The following is a 22260-nucleotide window of genomic DNA, read 5'->3' as shown; positions in this document are numbered from 1 at the left end:
TTACTCATGCACTTTTGTTCCTTCTTAGAAGAGACTGGATGTGCATCTAGAAGCTGACCAACTGTAGGAGAAACTGCAGGTCTGTGACAGCACAGCTAAAACCACTCTGAACATTTTAGTTTTGAAATATAGATTATTTGATTAAGCATATTCAACAAACCTTTTGCTCCTATTCCATAATTAATCCATCTGGTAGAAACATCCAACTTTACTATAAACCTTCCCTGGAAACACAGGCTGGCTTTAGAAGAGTATCTATCTTGCTTAGTATCTCCTATTCTAAAAGTCAGTCACGGTGTAAAGGCAAGGAGACTTCATATATTTCTGTGTGGCGATTTTTTTTAATGCACGATAAAAGAATATATGCATGTATAATTTTTTATCATTTGAGAACACTAAGTAAAACAGGCATTATTAAGGAGATATTTCAAAGACTCTTATAGTCATACAAGAAGTAAGGGGGGAGGGGACTAGAATAAAAGCAGTGCCTGGTGGCATTTAATTAGATCACTGTACATTTGTTACAGACTCTTCCCAAGCAATTATCTGGTGACTTTCCATGTCAAGTGTCATGTTGAATAACTTACAAACTATTGTTTTCAGTGACAGAAAGTGACCTGGTTTTGGTTTAAATGAAACAGTTTTGTTTTAGACTTAAGACAGTAAGCTAACTCAGTAAGCTAACTTAACTAGTAAGCTAAGACAGTAAGCTAACTTAACTAGGCGGAGAGTGGTGGAGAACGCCTCTACTTCTTCAGTAAGAGGGTGAAGGGCTTTCATTTAGCTGTCTACTTGCCATGACAACATCTGTCTCTGCAGAACAGTCTGATCCTCAGCAAGCAGCAATCAAGATTACAGGAAGAAGTCCCCGCAGCAGGAGCTCAGCAGGGAAGGGACTGACCTTAGGCACCCAGTGGCGTTGCGCAGCACCTGTGACGAATGCAGCTGTATTTTCCGATCATCCTGAAGAGGTGAGTTTTCCCAGCCTGAGTGAGGAATAATCACCGCATTGGTCAAAACTGCCAGGGCATCCTGGATGATTGGCATTTTGAGTGCATCACATGATGAGAGGTTCCAAAGGACTCCTGCAAGAGACACACAAGGAGAGCTACTGAGTGGGTACCACATTTTCTCATCTCACACAGTTTTCCTTCCTGAAGATAATAGTGCTGTCAGGAAGGAGTTAATAGCACAGATCGGACCAGTGAGAAGGCTTAGTAGGTAAAGATGGTTGCTATTGAGGTTGATGACTAGAGTTGAATTCAAGGACAAGGACCCACACTCTGCAAATTGTTCTGACATCCACACATGTGCTGTGGCGGGTGTGTGTGCGCGCGCGCGCGCGCGCACACACACACACACACACACACACACACACACGAGTCATAGAGCCTGTCCGTAATTTTAAAACACCTGTATGAACTGTTAAGAAACATGCTCTGGAAATCTGATTTTTAAGAGGAAACTGCCATGATCAGTTTTCATTTTACTAGGAAGAGAGCCAAGGTGGAGGGATCTGATTGAACTGAAGAACCCACCAGGCTTTGGCTCACCATTAATATAATGGACACAAGTTCCCACATTCTACCCAAGAGCGAAGACAATGAATGATATTCACAACAGGCTGGTAGTTCTTTATTTTAACCAAGATCTCAGCCTGCCTGTCTAGTCTATTTGCATCTGTTTCAATATAAGCAGCTGCTACTGCGTAGAAACCATGGAGATCCAGCCTCAGATCCACTGACAAAGGCTCAGGGAGCAATTTAAACATCATCACCATGACAGCATTGATAGCTTTATTCTGAAGGCAATTCTCCAAAAACTATAGTGTTCTTCCTCATGAACATTGACTGATCTGGAACCCTGCTCTTTAGAATGCACATGGCTACTGGTACCTTGAAATGATAACAGTTATAATTACTGCATGAGACCCTCTTAATATTGGACCAATTTACTCTCCCATGCAGGAAGAAGAGAAGTCTCTTCAGAACCTTACTTGAGATCCCAGCCACTCCCTCCTTTCTGTCTTGCCAAGCTGCACAGGGTCTGAGAAGTTCTAAAGACCTGAAGCTGAAGGCTGGTGGTGGGTGATGGATTCCAGCAATGTAGCACTCATGGGAATATCATCTATGCTGGGAAGAGAGTTTTGGTGATAGGGATGTTTTAGGGTCACTCATGTTCCCTAGGGAACCACTCACCCATGCTTCCATAAAAAAAGACAAACTCACTGGTTTACAAAGATGGATTTGGTTGGAAACTTCTCTTTGGTCTTTCATAGGTGCCCTAGGTGGGGTCAAAAGGTGTTTTCTCAGTTCTCCACAGAAAATGAGGACAACAAGAAGAGGATCAGCACTGTGAAGAGTCACAGGCTAAAAACAACCCTATGACCAGGCATGAGAAGCCTTTTTTGAGTTATTGGTTAGGGCTATCCAATAAACCCTCAAAAACAGTATAGTCTATTACTGTTGCCCTCCAGAAATAGAAGGCAAGTATCCATTGCTGAAGACACCACCCACTATGAACACAGGCTCCAGAGGACCTGAACTGGATCTCCCTTGAATGCCTTCTCCATGAGGACTAGCTATTTTGGTACCAGAAGGTGGCATGCAAGCTTCCATGGGAGAAGCAACCAACCATCCTATTTAAATTTGATACCTATAAACCACAGCCACCAGCATAGCACAATAATCCTGAGGGTGCAGTAATGGCACACATACCTTGGTGGAAACCAACAACTCTCCAATTGGATGTGAGGCCCACCCAAAAATAGAAATCATGGCTAGGATCAGTAGGTACATGAGAACGGTTGGAGGGAGGAAAGAGAGGGGGAGAAATGATTATATTATGATTTGAAAAACTAGTTTTAGAAAGGAAGCAATGGAGAGTGACTGATTGAGTATAACAGTAGTTAATATAGACGGAGCAAAAACAAAACTGTAGACCACAAAAAATATTCTGGTTTTGAAAGATGGATTACATACAACAAAACTAATTCCAGACAAAATCACAGGCATTGTCTCCATGTTATATCATCACTTAAAAATGCTTTTAAAATAACTGTTCAATTTATTTTTTTCATCTGAATAACAGATATAAAGGAAAAGGCAGCTTCTTCACTTAAGATGGAGTAACCACTAAGCTCCCTGATTATTTGATTATGGGATTTGTGGCCTTTTGACCAGATTAAATGTCACCTTACCTACCATGTTAGGTGAGCAGGGCACTGTTCCTGGCATTCCCAAAGCCACTGACAGCAGAATCCAACTGTTACTAAGTAAGCAAGTGTACAGTTGTGTAAAAACTACTTTAGACATAAGCTTCCAACTGTCTTCAGAAGTAACATTACCTGAGAATTTTATCCAAGTGAATGCAATTGTCCAGCATGTATAAGCCAGCTGCACATCTAAGTGCAGCACGTTGGATGAGGGCGGGTTTGGTTTGCCTGTTTCTACAAACACAGTTGTATTTGACCCAGACATCCCTGTCCGCTCACATATTTCCTGTCTCCGCTTTTGTCTACAAACAACTTGCCACCCTGTCTTTTCCAGAAAAACATATTCCCAACTACCTTTTAATGTAGCAGTGCTTCTTCATATGATTTGTGTGTGGCCTTTATTCTCGTTATTGAGAATAAAATTGAGTGTACAATATGTTCAGTGGTAAATAGCGGATGTAGAATATATGTTTTGAGTCGGGCCGATTTGTGATACCAGAAATATTAATACATTATATCATTTCAAAAAGTAAATCTGTTAATGCATCCATGATGAAATTATGAAATTATGGAATAAAACTAAAGCCTGATCACTGAAATAATCAAAATGTGTACCAGCATTCATTTAGAGTGTCGTAATGTTATTTAATACCAAAACAATCACTCTTTCAGGATTAAAAAGAATATAAAAAATAAATTATATTGATTTCAGTATTTGAGAATAACTATTCAGAAAGTCATGTTTAAGCAGTTGTATGCACTCTGTAAAAAATGGTGACAGATGATAATGAGTATTTTCATTACCAGCTCCTGAATAAAAACACTAACACATACAAATTGGGGCCTGTACGAGAGTGCTTTAAAATGTGGGTAGCATGCTTCATGGCAAAGCATAGCAGTAAAATGCACATTTTTCACATCTTGGGAATGTCTAGAAGTCCAAAGCCAGTCTGTGATAGTAAATAATTTTTGCTATTTCACTTAATAAAATAGTTAGAAAGAGGTGGAAATTAAAGGAAAATATAAAGACCGATTTACTATTTGACAAGAAGTGCGAAGATGGAAAAGATGTCTTCATTGGACTGTTGTGTCTCCCTCACCTTTTTTGGTAATTTATTAGTTGATTCAAACTAGTTGAGACTTGAGCATGGGCCTGTTCTTCCGTTCATATTTAGTCTACCTTTCCACACAGGTTTGATTGTGTACCAAGGTCCAGTGAACTTACAACAGCTGCTGGACTGCATCTCCAAGCCCCCCATCTATCTTCACAAGTCTTCGCGACCCACAGTGCACCTCCAGAAAGGAGGACCATGGCTCTACCAAAGACAACTACCACCTCCAGATGAAGAGTCAGAAAGGGAGATGCATTGTGGTACTCTTTTGCAAGGAGTCCAGGCAGCTATTTGAGGGGTGCCTTCAAAACACAAGTTTGGAACAGTTATCTGAACACAGGCAGTGGCTTGAATATCAAACCAGTAGTTTCTGGTTGGTGCAGTGGTTGATATATTGAGAGAGGTCACAACTGTGTGAGAGTTGGGTCCACAGCTGTCCTGCTAAATACCCAGACACCCAGAGACACATGCACGTACACAGACACACACACACACACATACACACGAGAGAGAGAGAGAGAGAGAGAGAGAGAGAGAGAGAGAGAGAGAGAGAGAGAGAGAGAGAGAGAATAAACGGGAAGAAGGAGAATTTGTAGGATATTTGTAGGGAACTAGAAAACTGGGCACCCTCCTCTCTGAGTAAATGAGAAGGAGACTGATTCTCCAGTCCTTACCCTCCCCCTTACCCCTTGTGGCACTTTAAGATGCATCCACCGATCATCTGATAGTCCATGCAAAGTGGGGGAGGGGGCATCCAAACCCTGAACACAGGAGAAAGAACTAGACTCAGTGGCGTCTTGTGTCCAACAGAGCAGAATGGCAGCCTGAGAGCTCGCTCCAGCCTGCAGTGCACATCATTGTGGCTCTTTCTGTGTTTCCCCTCTGGAGTTGTCTGCTGTCCTGCTGCCTAGTGTCCATGCCGCAGGACCTGCAGGTGGCCCGCAGACCTGGCACTGTGGTGAAGAGGCAGGCCATCACTGAACAGTCACGGGAGTGCACCGCTTTGTAAGCAGGTTCTCCTGTTCCACCGTTCCACCCAAACCTTTGGAGACATGAGTCTTGCAAATGAGCAGAGTCAGGGCCGCACAATGTGGTGGTTCCTGGATCCCTGATCCTTAGACACTGTGTGGGCTAGGTGTTTGCTGTTTCTAGCTCTTAAACTCTGGGTTTTCATCTGTTGTGCCCCCTTTCCTTCAAAAATTTCTGTCTCTCTCTCAACCATTCTGCGTCCCTTCCCTTTGTCCAAAGGGCTCACCTCACCTTGAGTGGCTATGCCTGCCCCCTGGGCGCTCCTTAATTTACCAAGATACATCTGTTGTCTTTTCCCTTCCCAGCCATGAAACAATAGGAGGCACTTGTTTACGTGTTTGAGGGATGCAGAGCACACTCAGCATTCAGCATCTGTGGCACACAGAATGTGCTCTAACACCCAGGAGGTGCTTGCCAAGTAGTTACTGCAAAAAAGGCGAGTTAGTAACTGTAGGATACCACCCTGCAGGATGCAAGGGGCTCTGGGTATCAAGCATTTCTAAGGCATTGCAATGCTACCAAGATGGTATAAGGAGCTCAGAGACTAGAACAGCAGATGCAAGACAAATAATGAATCCAGGCTCGAGCATAAAAAAGCTATTTAAATAGCATTGTATACCCTGAGTCTACAAACATTCTGTTCTGCTTGTAGCTGGAAGAGAAATATTTATACTTCTGAAAAACACTAATTGATATAGCACTAGCAGTTTCATCTCTTGCAGCTGATCTGGACAGTTTCATTATTTTTAACTTACCAATAATTCTAAATTACTCAGGGTGATAAGAGATATGAAACTATAACTCATAGACGAAGTATGTAATAATCTGAATTCACAAAGTACCAGCACCCAGAAGAAGTTACATAAAAAATGTTGTAATCGGTAACTGGCAAGTTTTAATTTCCATGGTGAAGGTATGCTAATTTATTTCTGATAGTAATCTGTAATAAGACTGTTTTTATAGAATGGTCCATTAATCACATCATCCATAAGCAACCTTTTATCAGTATAAAGTTATTACTGCTCCAAATATAATGGACAGTTGATTTAGTTCAGATGAAATTTAAATGACTAATGATGTATACTAAATATGTTTAAGAGATTTTTATTTTCATTTCAGGCAAAGGATGGCTCTTTTTCTTGAGTTTATCATATTCATGAGCAGTAGTTGGTTTATTAAAATTTCTTTAATAAGGTCTTAATTACTTTCATTTGATCCTTTATTTTGTTTTAATAGGGGGTAATTGTGGGTTTGTTTTTTAACCTGAAAGAGATGACTATCTCTGTGTAAAAAATGAACAACACCCACACTCAAACAACTGCAGGTCTCAGACATGGCCTTGGGGCTATATGGGGCTTTAGTCTATCCTCCATTTATTTTAAAAGTTATTTTGATTTTTATTATAAGACTTGAGGAAGAATCCTAATAAAAGGAAGCACTCAAAGCAATGAACAGAAGAAGTCTGGGACTAATTTCTTTTAAATGTTTTAAAATTATTGAAAATTAATCAGATCATGAAAATTAAGGTATGCACTTATGAAGATTTAGTTTAAGGAATAGTATTGATTTTGAAAGTGATAGTTTGTGTACCCAAGAAAATAAGTGCAAAAAGAGAAATGGAATAATAATTTTTATTAACTTTTAAAAAATATAGGCCTATAGGTTAGGTATCATGGTGCACACCTTTAATCTCAGTGCTCAGGAGGCAGAGGTAGGGAGATTTTCATGAGTTCTAGGTATGTGTGGGTATTTTGGCTGCATGTGTGTCTGTGTACCATAGTCATGCAGTGCCCAAAGAAGCAAGATGAGGGTGTCAGGTCCTTTGGAACTAGAGTTACAAACACGTTGTGAGCCATTGTATGGGTGCTGGGATTCAAATTCAGGTCTTTGGAGAGAAGAGCCAATGCTCTTTACTACAAAGCTACCTCTCCAGCCTCAGATCCATTTATTTTGTAATAAAATGAGAGTTTGGCTTAGTGAGGTTGTGTAGAGGGAGCTGAGGGGGAACCTATTGCTTCCTTTCCCATCTTGTTTCCTTCATACCCATCGTCTGTAAGTGGGGCTGAGCTGCTGATTAAACTGTGGGCCAAGGAGCCCCTGAATTCCTATTGGGTTGTATGTAGGTACATCTGAATATCTGTGCTCAAACCAACAGTGCTCATTTATCCTGAATGTGCACCCAAGATACAAAACCCTCAAAGAACGGGTAGGAATTGTACTATAGTGAGAGTCGTTATGGGTGTAAGACACACATGCCTGACACTTATGCAATATTGGTTAATAAAATAACTTATCTCAATGTGTTGGTTTGAAAAGGTATGCCCACACCTCCTCCCCAGACTCATGTGTTTGAAAGCTTGTCCCTAGGGAGTGGCACTATTAGGAACTGTGGTCTTGTTGGAGTAGGTGTGGTCTTGTTGGAGAAAGTGTGCCACTGTGGGGGCAGGCTTCGATGTCTCCTATGCTCAAGGTATTCCCGGTGTGACACAGAGTCTTCTTCTCCTGTGTGTGGATCAAGATGTAGAACTCTTAGATCCTCCAGTACCGTGTTTGTCTGCATGCTGCCACGCTTCCTACCCTAATGGTAGTGGACTAAACCTCTGAAACTGTAAGTCAGCCCCAATTAAATGTTTTCCTTTATAAGACTTGCTGTGGTCATGGTGTCTCTTCACAGCAATGAAACCCTAAGACACTCAACTGTATGGTCACATTTCCCATAATGGTGCACATAAACAAGGGCAGTTCCTGGGGCTCAGACCCTTCAAGCTTTCTTTCAGGAGTGCAAAGAGTCAGGATGCAGAACCAAGGATGCCGCCAGTTCTCCTTAATCTTCCCAAAGAGTAAGACTCCTAGTTCTATGGAGTGGGGGGAGGGGTTGTGGAGTGAAGAGTAATCCTCTTGGAAATCTCATCTCTCTGAAGCATTTAGAGCTAGTGATGAGGGGAATGAGTTGTGGGGATTGGTCAACTTGAGGGTGAAGAGAACGTAAACCAGGTGCCACCATCACCAGCATGGCCAACCATTCTTATCCCACTCCTGCCACGTACAGATTCTGATGCAAGTATCAGATCATTTTAAGTAAGCACATACAGATAAAGGCTGAGACTAAGGCAAATCAATGTTTGCTTGTTTTCAAGGAAAAGCAATCAATCAACCAATCAGTCAGTCAGTCAGTCAGTCAGTCAGTCTAACCAATCAATCACCAATCAACCAGTCAGTCAGTCAGTCAGTCAGTCAGTCAGTCAGTCAGTCAGTCAGTCAGTCAGTCAGTCAGTCAGTCAGTCAGCCAGCCAGCCAGTCAGTCAGTCAGTCAGTCAGTCAGTCAGCCAGTCAGTCAGTCAGTCAGTCAGCCAGCCAGTCAGTGAGTCAGTCAGTGAGTCAGTGTGTCTGTCTATCATCAGTTTTAACTGCAGAATGGATAAAGAGTGGATGGTATTTACTTTTCAAACTGATTCTGACCACTGCTGGAATAAAGGCGTCACATTCCCGTTTGAGAGGACTAAATCTACCTGCTTTCCGTGAGGGAGATTTGAATGACTACATTTCTAAAACAACTTTCTGCAAAGACACAGCATAACAACTGAAGATTTCTTGCTCTGAAGCTAGAACGGATCCTGACAACGAACTCATATTCAAATTGCTGTACCAACTAAATGGGCAAAAAGTTTAGTCAAAGACTGTAAGATGAAAACAGACAAGAGACCTATGTGCATCTAAACTCTTGATTAATCCTTTAGGAAACTATCTTTATTTTTTCAAGCTATACTTATTTTTGAATTTGTATGTTTATCTGTGTTTGGCCTGCATGTATGCATGTGCCCCATGTGTGTGTCTGGCATGTATGTATGTATGTATGTATGTATGTATGTATGTATGTATGTGTGTGTGTGTCTGGTGCCAGTGAAGGTCAGAAGATGACTGGAAAATGGGCTTGTAAAGAGCCCAGAGTTTATTTATCAACACTCTCCCTGTACTGTGCCACAAGTAGAAATATGCCCCATCCTGAGCCTAGCTGGTGTGTGTGTGTGTGTGTGTGTGTGTGTGTGTGTGTGTGTTGTATATGTGGTGCATGTTTATGTGGTTCATACATGTAAGTGTGTGGGGGTGCATGCCTGTTCCTGTGCATCTGGAGACCACAACAGGACATTGATGTCTTTTTTTTTTTTTTTTTTACTCCCCATCTTGCCTTGAGTCTGGGTCTTTATCTGAATTAGAACCTAACTGTTCTGACTGGGCTAGCTGGCCAGTGAGCTCTCTGGCTCCAGCTGACTCTCCGGTCCCTAACACTGGGGCTATAGGCATGTGTATCTGTGTTCAGCTTTTCATGTGTGTGCTGGAGATCTGAATTCATGCCCCCAGGCTTGCACAGCAAGCACTCTTACCCACTCAGTCACTGCTACAGGCCCCAAGAACCTGACTAATACCCCATAAAACTCAGTCTTTGACGCAGGTCCTTTCATAATTAAGACTATCAGTGTCACAACCTGCAAATCTAATAGACCTAGCTTTGTTGATTAATAGCTCTTTTGCTTGTTGCCATTTGAGACATTTGCAAATCATATGAATGGCTGAGAATGGGTGATCTCTTTGGAAACACAGACCACATGGGTTCTTAAGTGCACAGGAGATTCTTTAATGATAGAGATCTTAATGAAGAGTGGGGTGACGGGTAAGATATCTGCAGCCCCATTCAGTGCCACACCCCACGGTTCACACAGCCTCACTTTCTGGCAGCCCCCTGCAGCTGCTCTAGAGTCTCTCTGGGCCTTGTGAGAAGGAAATAAAGTGAAGCTATAAACCTTTATCACAATAGGATGCCAGCCACTTTGGAGCTTTCTGTGTTATATTATGTACAGCACTGCAGCCTATTTTCATGCTGTTGGTCCAGACGTCAAGAGTTTGAACTTGGCCTAGCTAAGCATCCCTATGCTGTGGTTTGGAGCTGGTTTGTTTCCCAGTAGTTCACTTGAAAAGGCTTTGGCCTCAGTGCAGAGGTCAGCATTTTAAAAAGGTGGAATCTGCAGGAAGTGCTTAGAACTTTGAAGGCATGGCCTAGGAAATTATCCCAGGACATGACCGCTGTGGCTTCCTGAATTGCCATGCAAAGTCTTTTTCCTGTATGAAAGCTCAGTATGGTGACATCTATGCTAAGTCCTTAATCCAAGGCTAGATACACAGGATATCAGATTTTCTCTTCACTTTTAGTCTTCAAAGCTATGAGCTAAATAATCCATTTTTAAATGAAGTTATCTAGATTCAGATGATACGTGGTTATGGTATTTAAAAATAAACTAATATACTCTTGGAAGAGAGCAACTGGAAACATCTATTCTGTATTAGGTCCATTTTTAAGAATATTCTTAGTTGTATGACTTTAAAAGAAAAAGGAGGAGGAGGAGGAGGGGCAGGAGCCACAGTTATGAGTTATATAGCAGAATAAAAAGACTAACAGTTGGAGACCAAAGATATCTGCAGCCCAATTCAGTGCCACACCCCAGGGTTCACACAGCCTCACTTTTTGGCAGCACCCCACAGCTGCTCTAGAGTCTCTCTGGGCCTTGTGAGAAGGAAATAAAGAGATTGATATTTCGGATCTCACAATTAAGAAATCACATGTGGTGGCTCTGTCTGCAATAGGAAAGTTACTGGACCATACAAATGCTGATATGTAAATTATCACATAGGATGGCCGAGAGAGATATCCAAAATAAGACCACATTGAAAAATCACTGAAGACCAAGACATGAATAAATTCACAGACCTGAGGATACCTGAGTTATGATAAAGAAGCCAGAAAGAAGCCTGAAAAAAAGACAACATCTTTAACAAATGGTGCTGGTCAAACTGGAAGGCTGCATATAAAACTTCCAAATAGATGCATACTTATTACCCAGACAAAATTCAATTCCAAATGTATCAAAGACCTCAACATAAAACTAACTACACTGAACCCGAAAGAATAGAAAGTGGAGAATAGCCTTGAGTTCATTGGCACAGAAGACTTTCTGAATAGAACACCATTAGTACAAATACTAAGATCAATTAATAACAGGACCTCATGAAACTGAAAAGCTTCTATAAGGCAAATGACACCATCATTTAGACAAAGTGGCAGCCTACAGAATAGGGGAAGATTTTAGCCAATACACATTTGATAGAGAGCTAATATCCATAATATACAAGGAATATAAAAAAACTAGATCTCAAGAGAACAAATAATTCAATTAAAAACAGGATACAGATCTAAACAGAAATTCTCAAAAAAAAAAAAAAAAAAGGAAATTTAAATGGTTAACCCTCTTTAATAAAAACAAACAAACAAACAACAAAAAACCCAACCAAACAAAAAAGAAATGTGCAAGTTCTGTAGCCCATTTTTTGGTATGTTTTTAAAATTTTATATTTAATTAATTTATTCAGATTACAACTCAACTGTTATACCATCACTTGTATCCTCCCATTCTTCCATCCCTCCCACTTTCACCCTATTCCCCTCCCCTAGGCCTATGACCAAGGGAGACCTCCTCCCTCATGTTATGGTCTTAAGCTATCAAGTTTCATCTTGGTAGCCTGCTTATTTTTTCTTTGAGTGTCATCAAGCCTCCCCACCAAGGGGAGGTCACCATATGTGGGGCACCAGAGTTCATGTCAGAGGTAGTCCCTGCTCTCCATCCAACTGTGGAGAATGTCCTGTCCATTGGCTATATCTGAACAGGGGTTCGATGTTTATTATTTGTAATGTCCTTGGTTAGTGCAATAGTTTGAACAGACTGCTCTGGGACCTGATCCACCTGCTATGAGGCTGTTCTTGTGGGTTACTAAGATCCTCTGGATCCTTCTATTTCCCCATCTCCTATATTTCTCTTACCAACAGTCTGTAGCCCATTTTTTAATTGGATTATTTGTTTTTTTTTTTTTTTTGGTGTTTAATTTCTTGAGTTCTTTATATATTTTAGATATTAGCCTTCTGTCAGATGTAGGGTTGGTGAAGATCTTTTCCCAATCTGTAGAGTTGATGAAGATCTTCTCCCAGTCTGTACACTGTCATTTTGTTCTGTTTACAGTGTACTTTGCCTTACAGAAGCTTTTCAGTTTCATGAGGTCCCATTTATTAACTGATGTTCTTACAGCCTGAGCTGTTGGCGTTCTGTTCAGGAAGTTGTCTCCTGTGCCAACAAGTTCAAGGCTCTTCCCCACTTTTTCTTCGAACAGATTTGGTGTGTCTGGTTTTATGTTAAGTAGAAAAGGTGAAGAAAAAGTGGGGGCAAGGAAGGGGATATGGGGGACGATAGCTAAAATTAAGAGTCATTTGAATGATAGTATAAAAACACATTACAGTGGAAGTTTCGTAAATTATATACATTTATAAAAGGGATCGAAATGAAATTGCCAAATAAAGGGGGAGGTAGAGCTTCACTGAGCTTCTCTTGTCATGAAATGAAGCTTCTAGTACAGAGACTGGATTGTGTCTAGTTGAGTTGTTAGCCGAAGGGATTCTATTGGAACCCTCAAACGATGCAGGCTGTTCCCAAGACCATAGGTTACTCTCCAAAACCTGACAGCAAGGCCTCCATTGCCGAAGACAACATCTAAACAATTACATCTCACCAGACATGGACAAGTTTAGCTGGTGCCTACACAGCCTTCACTCTTGTGTGCTGGTGTCTTTGGTAAGGAAGGTACTTTGCATGCTACCAAAGGAGAAATGAAAGCACCAATCCCTATGATCTGTAATGGTGTCCTGCCTGCATGCCAGTGCAATGAGGGTACAAAGCTTGTGGGCATAACCAACTACTATCTGGTTTGATTTATGGCAAACTCCATGATATGGAATCCATACGCAACATTGCTCGTGTGACCAAGAACCTGAAAGTAATAGGCCATAGGCCTAGGTAAAACCCAAATATAGCCACCTTAAAAACAAAAACAAAAACAAAAACAGTAAAATGACTCATAATGACATTCTGCTGTAGTTATAGTTCAGTGCCTGAAACACTTGGTCCTAAATGGGATGGCTCCATCAAAATCCCTCCTCTCAGAGCTCAGGTAATCCTCTAGAGGAGGAGGCAGAAAGATTATTCTTTGTATATATGTTACAGATTCCAGTGTAGAGTTGTTTTTTTTTAATGAGATTTCTGTGTGTGTGAATGAGTGGTTCTCTATGTCTATACTTGTTTTCATGTGCTTTCTCTTATCTTCTTTTCCTTCTGTTCATTTCATCCAATTACAATGTATTTGCCTTATCTTATTACATTTTATTTTATTATTATCACTTAAAAATCTGTTTGTTTTCTAATGAGAGACATAAACGAGGTGACTCCAGCTGGAAGTGGAGGTGGGAGGAATTGGGAAGAGTAGAGAGATGGAGGGAAAAGCATAATAAGAATATATAACATGAGAAAAGAAGCTATTTGCAGTAAAAAGAAAAATAAGAAAATCATTGTTAAAATGGCCAATCTCGCATCTTTGAGTTCTTAGTATTCCTAGGGTCTTTGCTAAGCACCTCCTATACAGTGACTTGAAAAGTTCTCCCAAATGTCTTGACAAATAAGAAAACCCAGAGGAAGAGCAGTTGAGTCCCTTGTCCAAAGCCTTTCTCTAGTAGGTGAGAATGAAGGTCAGATGTGATAGGATACATGTGCACAGAGAAAAATAGCAGATGCATTAAAGGGGTGACGTAGCTCCTCATCTTCTGAAGCAGAGTGCATGAACACAGGAAGCAGAGTGTATGAACACGGGAAGCAGAGTGCATAAGCACAGGAAGTAGAGTGCATGAACACAGGAAGTAGAATGCATGAACACAGGAAGCAGAGTGCATGAACACAGGAAGTAGAGTACATGAACACAGGAAGCAGAGTGCATGAACACAGGAGGCCGGTCTGCTTCTCATCTTTTCTCCAGTTTCCATTTAGCTCCAGGTCAGGTAACTTAAAAATTTTCAAGAAGCCATTTGAATTTTCGAAATAAAAAATGTTTAGAACCATGAAACTACTTTTCCTAACAATTTTTGCAAACATTTAATTCTATTATCACTATTTAAAAAACAAAACAAAATCTACAGTAACACAATCAGTCTTCCATGGTGGAAGGGTGAATAAATGTAAGACGGAATGGAAAGGAACCTCAAGCTAAATCCCCATCTGTCCTCCATGATTATATCAAAATTGTCCCTGTTTTCAGTCAAAAAAAAAAAAAAAAAAAAAAAAAAAAAAAAAAAAAGAACTATCAGATACTATGCTCTACTGTGAACCCATGTCATAACTCTGACTACAGCCTAGGAAAGAGGTATAGCTGTGGATGCCATTTTACAGATTTATAGCCAGCAATTAAATAATTTGCAAAAAAAAAAAAAAAAAAATCCCAAGGAGAAGTTATAAGCTAGCTGGAGCAAGAGAGCTCAGATATAAATGCTGGTTCCCATACACCAAACTCTACTGCCCCTTAGAGATAGCCCTGGAAGTCATTTCATGGGAAATATATGACAGCAGTGGATATAACCACCCAGGCAGTGCAATCACTGGTGATCACGTCCAGATTTATGCTTCTCAGTTTCATTTTTATAACTACAGATTTCCTGTAAGTATTCTTCCCATTCAGTTTCCATAAACTAATCTACTGCTTCATCAGACATTTGGGGGCACTTCTGTTCCTTGTGCCATTTTTAGTGGTTTTAACTATTCAGCGGATAATTTATGAATATCCATTCACACAAGGCATTGCCAGTCACTCTGAAAAATTTTAGTTAATGAAACTGAGGCCACCTGTGGAGATTAAAAAAAACATGTGCATTTGTTCAGTGACAATTTGAAACTGACTCTGTATGGTCTTACATAACAAGAGTCATGAGCCCAATGCCAAAAAATACACAGGTAAGAAAAATCTCCATGGGGGGGAATAGAAGAACTATCAATATCAGGGGTCAACCATAAAATGACCCTTGAGGGATGCACAGAGCTATTCAGGAAAGGACAGCGACATTCAGGTGAAAAGAATGACACAGTGAAAGCTTGCAGCTATGAATGATTAAATCTTGATGTCTAGCGGATTCGTTGCATGGTGGATGTTAACTAAAATATTTAGTCAGGAAGTATGCCTCTCAACTATCCAATAGATACCTATCATTTGGGCAATTACAAACACATACCAGATCAGCAGTTAAACTTTCCAACACAAGGAAATTCAGAAAGACCTTTCCGGTTACCATTTCTGTAATGGAAACGGCCTAGGGACCGAGTGCCCATAGAAGAAGGCCAGAATAGGGCATTGAATCACCTGCACCTAGAGTTAGAGGTGGTTATGAAGTGTTCTCATGGGTGCTAGGAACTGAAGTGGGGCCATCTGTAGGAACAGCAAGTGATCTTAGCTTCTGAGCTGTCTCTTTAGCCCAGCGTGCCACCATGATTTAAAGAATGGGTTAAAAAGAGCCATTAAGGTTGCTCACTCTTGCATCTTAGTTCTGACCAGTGGAATGGAGTTCATCGGCACCAGTTCCCAGGTACCTTCTTCCTGAGGAGTAGAGAAAACTATTAAGACTGAGGGAAGTGATGAAGGAGACCCTTGTATTTCAGCATCATCCATTATCACTTATCTACTGTGGATCCACTTTGCTTTCCATTTATTTAGTAAAGAGGACAGTCTTCAACTACACAGTCTGAAGATCTAGAGCAGTGGCTTTCAGCCTGTGGCTCGAGAACCCTTGGTCCGGTGGTCAAACAAGCCTTTCACAGGAGTCGTCTAAGACCATCAGAAAACATAGATACTTACATTATGATTCACAAGAGTAGCAAAATTACAGTTATGGCGTAGCAACAAAAGTAACTGTATGGTTGGGGTCACCACAACATGAGTGACTATATTAAGGGGTTGCAGCATTAGGAAGGTTGAGAACCACTGTGCTAGAAAGAGGTAACTGGTAGGAGGTCAGTTTTACTGAGATTCTACAGTCTGTGCAGGTGCTTTGTGGAGCTGGGAGACAAAGAATAGAAGAGGAAAGAAGGAGGCTCAAGCCTTGAGTTTCTTCATAGGGAAAGGAGGCTGAGCCAAGAGGACAAATGCATGTTGTACTTCATTCAAGGCAGGAGCAGTGCCGGGGAGAGGCAACAGTGACGACGTGGTAAATGGAAGCCTTGGGACCGTGATGCTACTTTAGAGTCTCAGGGTCTTCCAAGATCAGAATGTCAAAACAGGTTATAAAAGTCATCCAGGTAGAAAGACCATCTTACTCAAGAGTTAAAAGTAAAAACTGTGTGTGGGGGGGAGGTGTGCTGTGCGCTCCATCCGATGTCTCCACATGCTTCGAGACCTTCCAGAAGGATGGGACTCCAAGTGGAGAACATGCACATATATTACGTGTTAGGCTCCAGGCAAATTCTTTTGCTTGTATGATTTACTGTCTAGACTGACAGGAATATACCATGCGAGGCACTGTGGTGCTCTCACTGTATGGCTGATGGCTTGAAGGCCGCAATCCTCTAAGAGCAAGATATGCATACAAAAATGGATATGGGCCTAGGATGGTAAGTAGCTGGCAAGAAGGTAGTTAGCGAGAGTTAGTAGGGGGAGGGATCGGAGAGGATAATGAGTGGTAATCACAACGCACTCCAGATGTGTATACAATTGTTAAGTAATTTTAGATGAAGGTACCGTTGTGATATAGAACTCCATGGAACGTGTGTCCTTCACGTATGCAGTGGGGTTTAGCCAATAGACGGATCTGAGTAACAGGTCTGAGTAACAGAGGGTGTGGAGGGAGAGTGTAGAGACGCTGTGCCTCCTCCTTGGTTAGGCAGGAGGCTCTGAGCCTTTCTGGTGATGGCACCGCCTTTTTATGGCTTCCTGTCCTTACATGCTCTACAGACATTCTTAGTCATAAGACACAAGCTGTCTGACCAGCCCTAAATTAGCCCAGATCACACTTTGTGAAGAGGATCTCATTATTAGATTTTCCAGCAAATTCAAACTTATTTGCCCACCCCCAATACTGTACTCCTCCCTGGCACATCATGTGTGAAAACGAAGCACTGGCTATTTAGCTTTAAAGTTTTGTTGTTGTTGTTGTTGTTGTTTTTTTTTTTTTGTAGTCGTTCAATAAGTATTTTTGAGTAACCACTGAGTGTAACACTCTGGGACTTTCTTTTCTTAGATTTTGTTTTATTAATTAAATTTGTTCTTTTGAGTTTTATACATGTATAAAATACTTAAGACTCTTTAAGTCAATTTTTAAAGCTAAAAGTCTTACAACATCATTTAGTACTCTAAAGGGTACATGAATACATTCACAGTGATGGGCAGGTATCAATCTTATCTAGAAAAGTATGCTTTCATCATCCTAGCAAGATGCCACACTTATGGAGTCACTGTTTTTAAAGAGCTCATCCCAGAATGTGTTTCTAAGAGCTTAGAAGTAAGCAAACCAAGTTGTAGGTTATGCTGTGGTTCCAGGGGACAAATGCTTCAGCTGGCTTTGGAGGCTGCATGTCTGACTGGACTAAGACATGGAGGAGGAAGAAAGTGATCTGGCATGTGACTGTGCTTTCTAGGATGGGGAGTGTTAAATTGGAGATGCCAACTAACTATCCAGGGGTGACCGAAGGAGGCAGCTGCTGGGCAAGTCAAAGCACATTGCTAAAGATAGAAACACAGAGGCCTCTGCATTTAGGTGGTATTTAGAGCCACAGGATGGAATGAAGTCAGAAATAGAGTTCATATGAAGAGCCAACAGTCCAAGGTTGGCCTTTAGCAGGCCGGCATTTAAGAAGATAACGGCGAAGACAGTTTGGCTTTACAAGAAAAACATAGAACCTTTAAGCTCCACAAATTGTTAGTCTCACGGTGTATGGGTTTAAGATCTCAGCTGACATTTTTGTTAACTTACAAGTGCTCAGATTTTTAAAAAGGTAATAGGAAGGTAAAAATATCCTCTGTGTGTGTGTGTGTGTGTGTGTGTGTGGTGTTGTGTGTGAGTGTGGTGCTGGTGGGTGGGTGGTATGTAAGTGTGTGTTGTTGTGTTTGAGTCTATGTGTGTGAGTGTATACTGCTGGTATGTGTGTGTGTGTGGTGTTGGTGTGTGTGTGTGTGTGTGTGTGTGTGGTATGAATGTCTGCGGTATGAATGCGTGTGTGTGGTATTGGTGTGTTATTTTGTTCGCATGTGATGTGTGTACTTGTTGGTGTGTCTGTGCCTGTGTGCATGCAGGTGCTCTCCTCACTACCTTTATTTTTTGAGGCAGGGACCCTCCCTGAAGCTATAGCTCAGGGATTAGGAGAAGCTGGATGGGTGACTGGCTCTCCCATCTGACTCTGCTCTCTCATACATTGCATTACAGGTACCTCCCACACTGCCTGGCTTTTCCCAGGGGATCTTTGGATCTGAACTGAAGTCCTCATGCTTGTGAGGAAGGCACTTTTCTGAGTGGGGTCATCTCCCCAGCCTGTAACTTCCTTTTATTGTGCACCCCCGCCCCGGAAAAAAACACCCACCAGCAACTGAGTTGCAATTTTCATTGCAAAGCATCTGGTTTAGGCCATCAGTAGGTTGATTGAGGACAAAGAGATGTGAGTTAGAAGGTTGATCATTACGTAAGGTGCTCAGTGACTATAAGCAGAACAAATGGCAGGAGGGGGTAAAATCGCTTATTTTAGGCATTTTTGGAATCAAAGCAACATAAGCAGAGTGTGGCAAAGGATGCATAATGACGGGGCCGCGATTATGACTGGAATGTAAAGTGTAATAGGATTTTCAGAAAACAATTTAGGGAAAGTGACAATCTTGCTTATTTAAATGTTGTGTGACATTCAGCATTACTCCTCCAGCTAAATCACAAAATTGATAAAAATGACTTCCAGAGATATTGTTGAATATACAGAACACGTGTAATGCATTTATCTGTTGACTAACCCTCAGGTGAGTGGAAATGGTATTGTTTCCTGGGAATCAAAGGCAGCATTTACTGAGCCATTATGCTAAAAAGTAGAGCTTCCATGCTTTCTTTTTCAACCAAGCTTTTACGATGCTTCTATTTTGAGCATTTTCTATTTTTTCTATATGAATACACAGACTATACAATAATTTCAATTTACACTGTAATTAATCATTATCAAATTTCAAGTTCACAAAAAGTGCATGCTTTGGTATATGTTTTACAGCTCCCTAAGATAATAAGTTGTTATTTCCCCTCGTATAACTTTAAATTTAACAGGCTGCAAGTTTAAAATCTCCAGTCTAGAAAAAAAGAGATAATGTGAAAAAGAAATCCAGCCTCAAATATTCAGAGTGGCTAGGACAGACGGCCATGATTGTTTTCACTTAGCAGACACTCACAAGTCATTTTACAGAAGTCAACACACATGCTGCTTGCTAGTATTATTACATCTGGCACACAACATTGGCGTATTTTGATTTCAACAAATATGTGGCCATGTGATAATTTTCATGCTTAGTAATGATCTTCTGAATGGACAATATTGTTGATTGATTGACTGAGAGATGGGTGGGTCTTATGTAGCCTTGGTAGGCATGGAACTTGCTACAGAGAACAGGCTGGCTACAAACTTGGAGCGCTACCTGTTCCTGCTTCCTGAGTACTAGGTTAAAAGTATGTACCAGCGGTCCATTTTAATCCAACAACATGCCGACAGACATTTTAGCTGTGATTTTTCTTACACCAATTCATACTATGTCAACAATATGTTTTAACATTCTATGTTTAACTCAACTTCAAAGGAAACTCTTCTTAACATCTACTGAGTTAAAAAAAAAAAAAACTTAAGTGACTGGGTAGAAATCATGGATATTTTAAAGAAACAAATTGCCAATGTGCTCCAAAAACATTATGACCATTCCACCTAGCACTACTTAGTGTGAGGTCTTCTCTAGGTGGAAAAGCAACTCTTTTGACCTTGGGGGTTCTCACCATGCAGGTGCTGTCTCCTCCCCATAAGGCTCTGCTTCAGCTACCTGCGGGTTGTCTGCTGGACCCTCTCTTTCTCGGTGACTGCACTGGGAGAAAGCATATTAAACTGAAGAACCGTGGAGCCACCAAACAGTTCAGAAAGCATCAGAATGGGTATTGATGTGCAAAACCATTAGTTTTTCCTTTCTTAATGTTTTTGGGGGACTTTTGTCTACTGATATCTGTGCTAATATTTTTCACAGTGTTATTTAATTCATTTAATTTACTTTTCTACAATTAATCCTACTTAAAAATTTTAGCAGGAAGTTTTGCTATTTCCTACTGACATGATTCTTCTTTTGGGTGTCCTGCTAAGATCAAGGTTCCACAAGTATAAATAAATAGTATGGATACACAGGTTCTGGAGACAAGTAGCCACTGGGCATACACATGTACTGCTTTCAATGAGCATTAACCATTTATGGTGTCATTACTGAAGTCTTCTGCCACTAGAGTTTAAGGGTGTAAAGCTTTGACCATTAGCTATTGTAGGCATAAGGCTTAGCTTGTATTTGTAGGTTCAGAAGGGCATGGTTGAAAGCAGGATGGCATTTTCATCCACTGAGCTCTTGTCCATCAACCTTAAGGCTTCTAGTTCTTGCATCCAGGCCCCTTCCTTTGTGAAGACCAGTTTCCTCATCCTAACTGGTAATAGTAGAAACCCAAGATCTGGGATAAACTTAAACGGACTCTGGTCACAATGTCTACTTTTAAAAATCAAGGGAGCGAACTGTTCCCACTCCCTCTGCTTATCTCAAGGCAGACAATGCCAATTCATCACACCACTGCTGTCAGATTAATGTTGGTACCATACAGGAGGGATTCATGTCACTGCCCAACTCAGCAACCATCTGCTTGTCTCCATCATCTGCAGCCTTGAGAACAAATGACAGATGAGAAACTGCCTAAAGGGCAAGTCTGTGGGATTTACTGATCCACTGTCCATAGAACTCCTTACAATGCCAGTAGGAGCAAACGAAATAACATTAAAATCAACCTCTCTCAGGGTCAAGAGAATACACATGCATGCACGTGCACGCGTGCGCACACACACACACACACACACACACACACACACACACACTGTTCAATACAAATTATTAAGAATATATGAAGATTAAAAATATTGAGGGAAAGTGACACTTTTGTAAGGTATGTTTTCCATCAATGAAGAGCTCATTATATTCATAATATTTCTCATCATATCATGCAGCATTAACATTAGATGGAAACATTTGTATTATTAATTTAAATTCTGAAAAATATCTTGCCAACATAACTTCTGTGAACCATGATGCAGAGTACTTCTTTACTGCCATAGTTAGAGAATAGGACTATTTTCCCAGGTAAATCAGAGATAGTGGTGGCTAAGGTAAAGTAATCAGGTAAAAAAAATAATAACATGAATTCTATTTCAGGGAATTTCAAAGCCACGAATGTAGAAACTGCGACAGGTGAACACAGGTAGTAGCACTTGTTGATTCCTGGCATCCAGTGTCATGATGGAGCTGGTGACGGTGGAGGTAAAGCAGCAGAAGTGCAGAAGGAAGAAGAGTAGGACCTGGCTCAGTACTCAAGCAGGACTGATATTGCTGGAGAAAGAAATGGGATCTCTCAATGCCTGTTTGCATTTCTACAGTAGCGTTAAGGCATCTACAGAAGTGTTTGGATATAGCCAGCCACACCAACTCTCACAGCAGGTGAGGTCTTGCTGTGCAAGCAAAGGTAGATGGGTGAGTGGCCAGTAGACACCGACACGTCATCAATGGGTAAAACCTTTTTCAGCAAGCTAGAGAGAGAGAGGACACGGAAGTGGTCAGTAGCTGAAGAGCAGGTTGAGGTGTAGTTAGGCAGCCTAAAGGGGAAACTGGAGTAGAGTCTCCATCAGATTGATCCAAGGATGGTCCATTGGTGATATGCTGTTTCCTCTGCCCTTAAGGAAGTTGTGCATTTAT

The 22260-nt window shown here is 41.1% G+C and overlaps 1 protein-coding gene across 4 annotated transcripts in view; it reads right to left on the bottom strand.

The window, feature by feature from the left end:
• The window catches only part of Ctnnd2 (catenin delta 2), an 843915-nt gene that overhangs the window by 178000 nt on the left and 643655 nt on the right, over positions 1-22260 (bottom strand). For all 4 annotated transcript variants that reach the window (XM_051151017.1, XM_051151020.1, XM_051151018.1 and 1 more), the window contains one exon: positions 902-1085. In XM_051151017.1, the coding sequence (XP_051006974.1) occupies positions 902-1085 (184 nt within the window). The remainder of the gene's footprint in view (positions 1-901; positions 1086-22260) is intronic.

The sequence above is a fragment of the Acomys russatus genome, chromosome 9, assembly GCF_903995435.1.
Source record: "Acomys russatus chromosome 9, mAcoRus1.1, whole genome shotgun sequence".
Classification (NCBI taxonomy): domain Eukaryota; kingdom Metazoa; phylum Chordata; class Mammalia; order Rodentia; family Muridae; genus Acomys; species Acomys russatus.
This window is presented reverse-complemented; position numbering and strand designations above follow the sequence as displayed.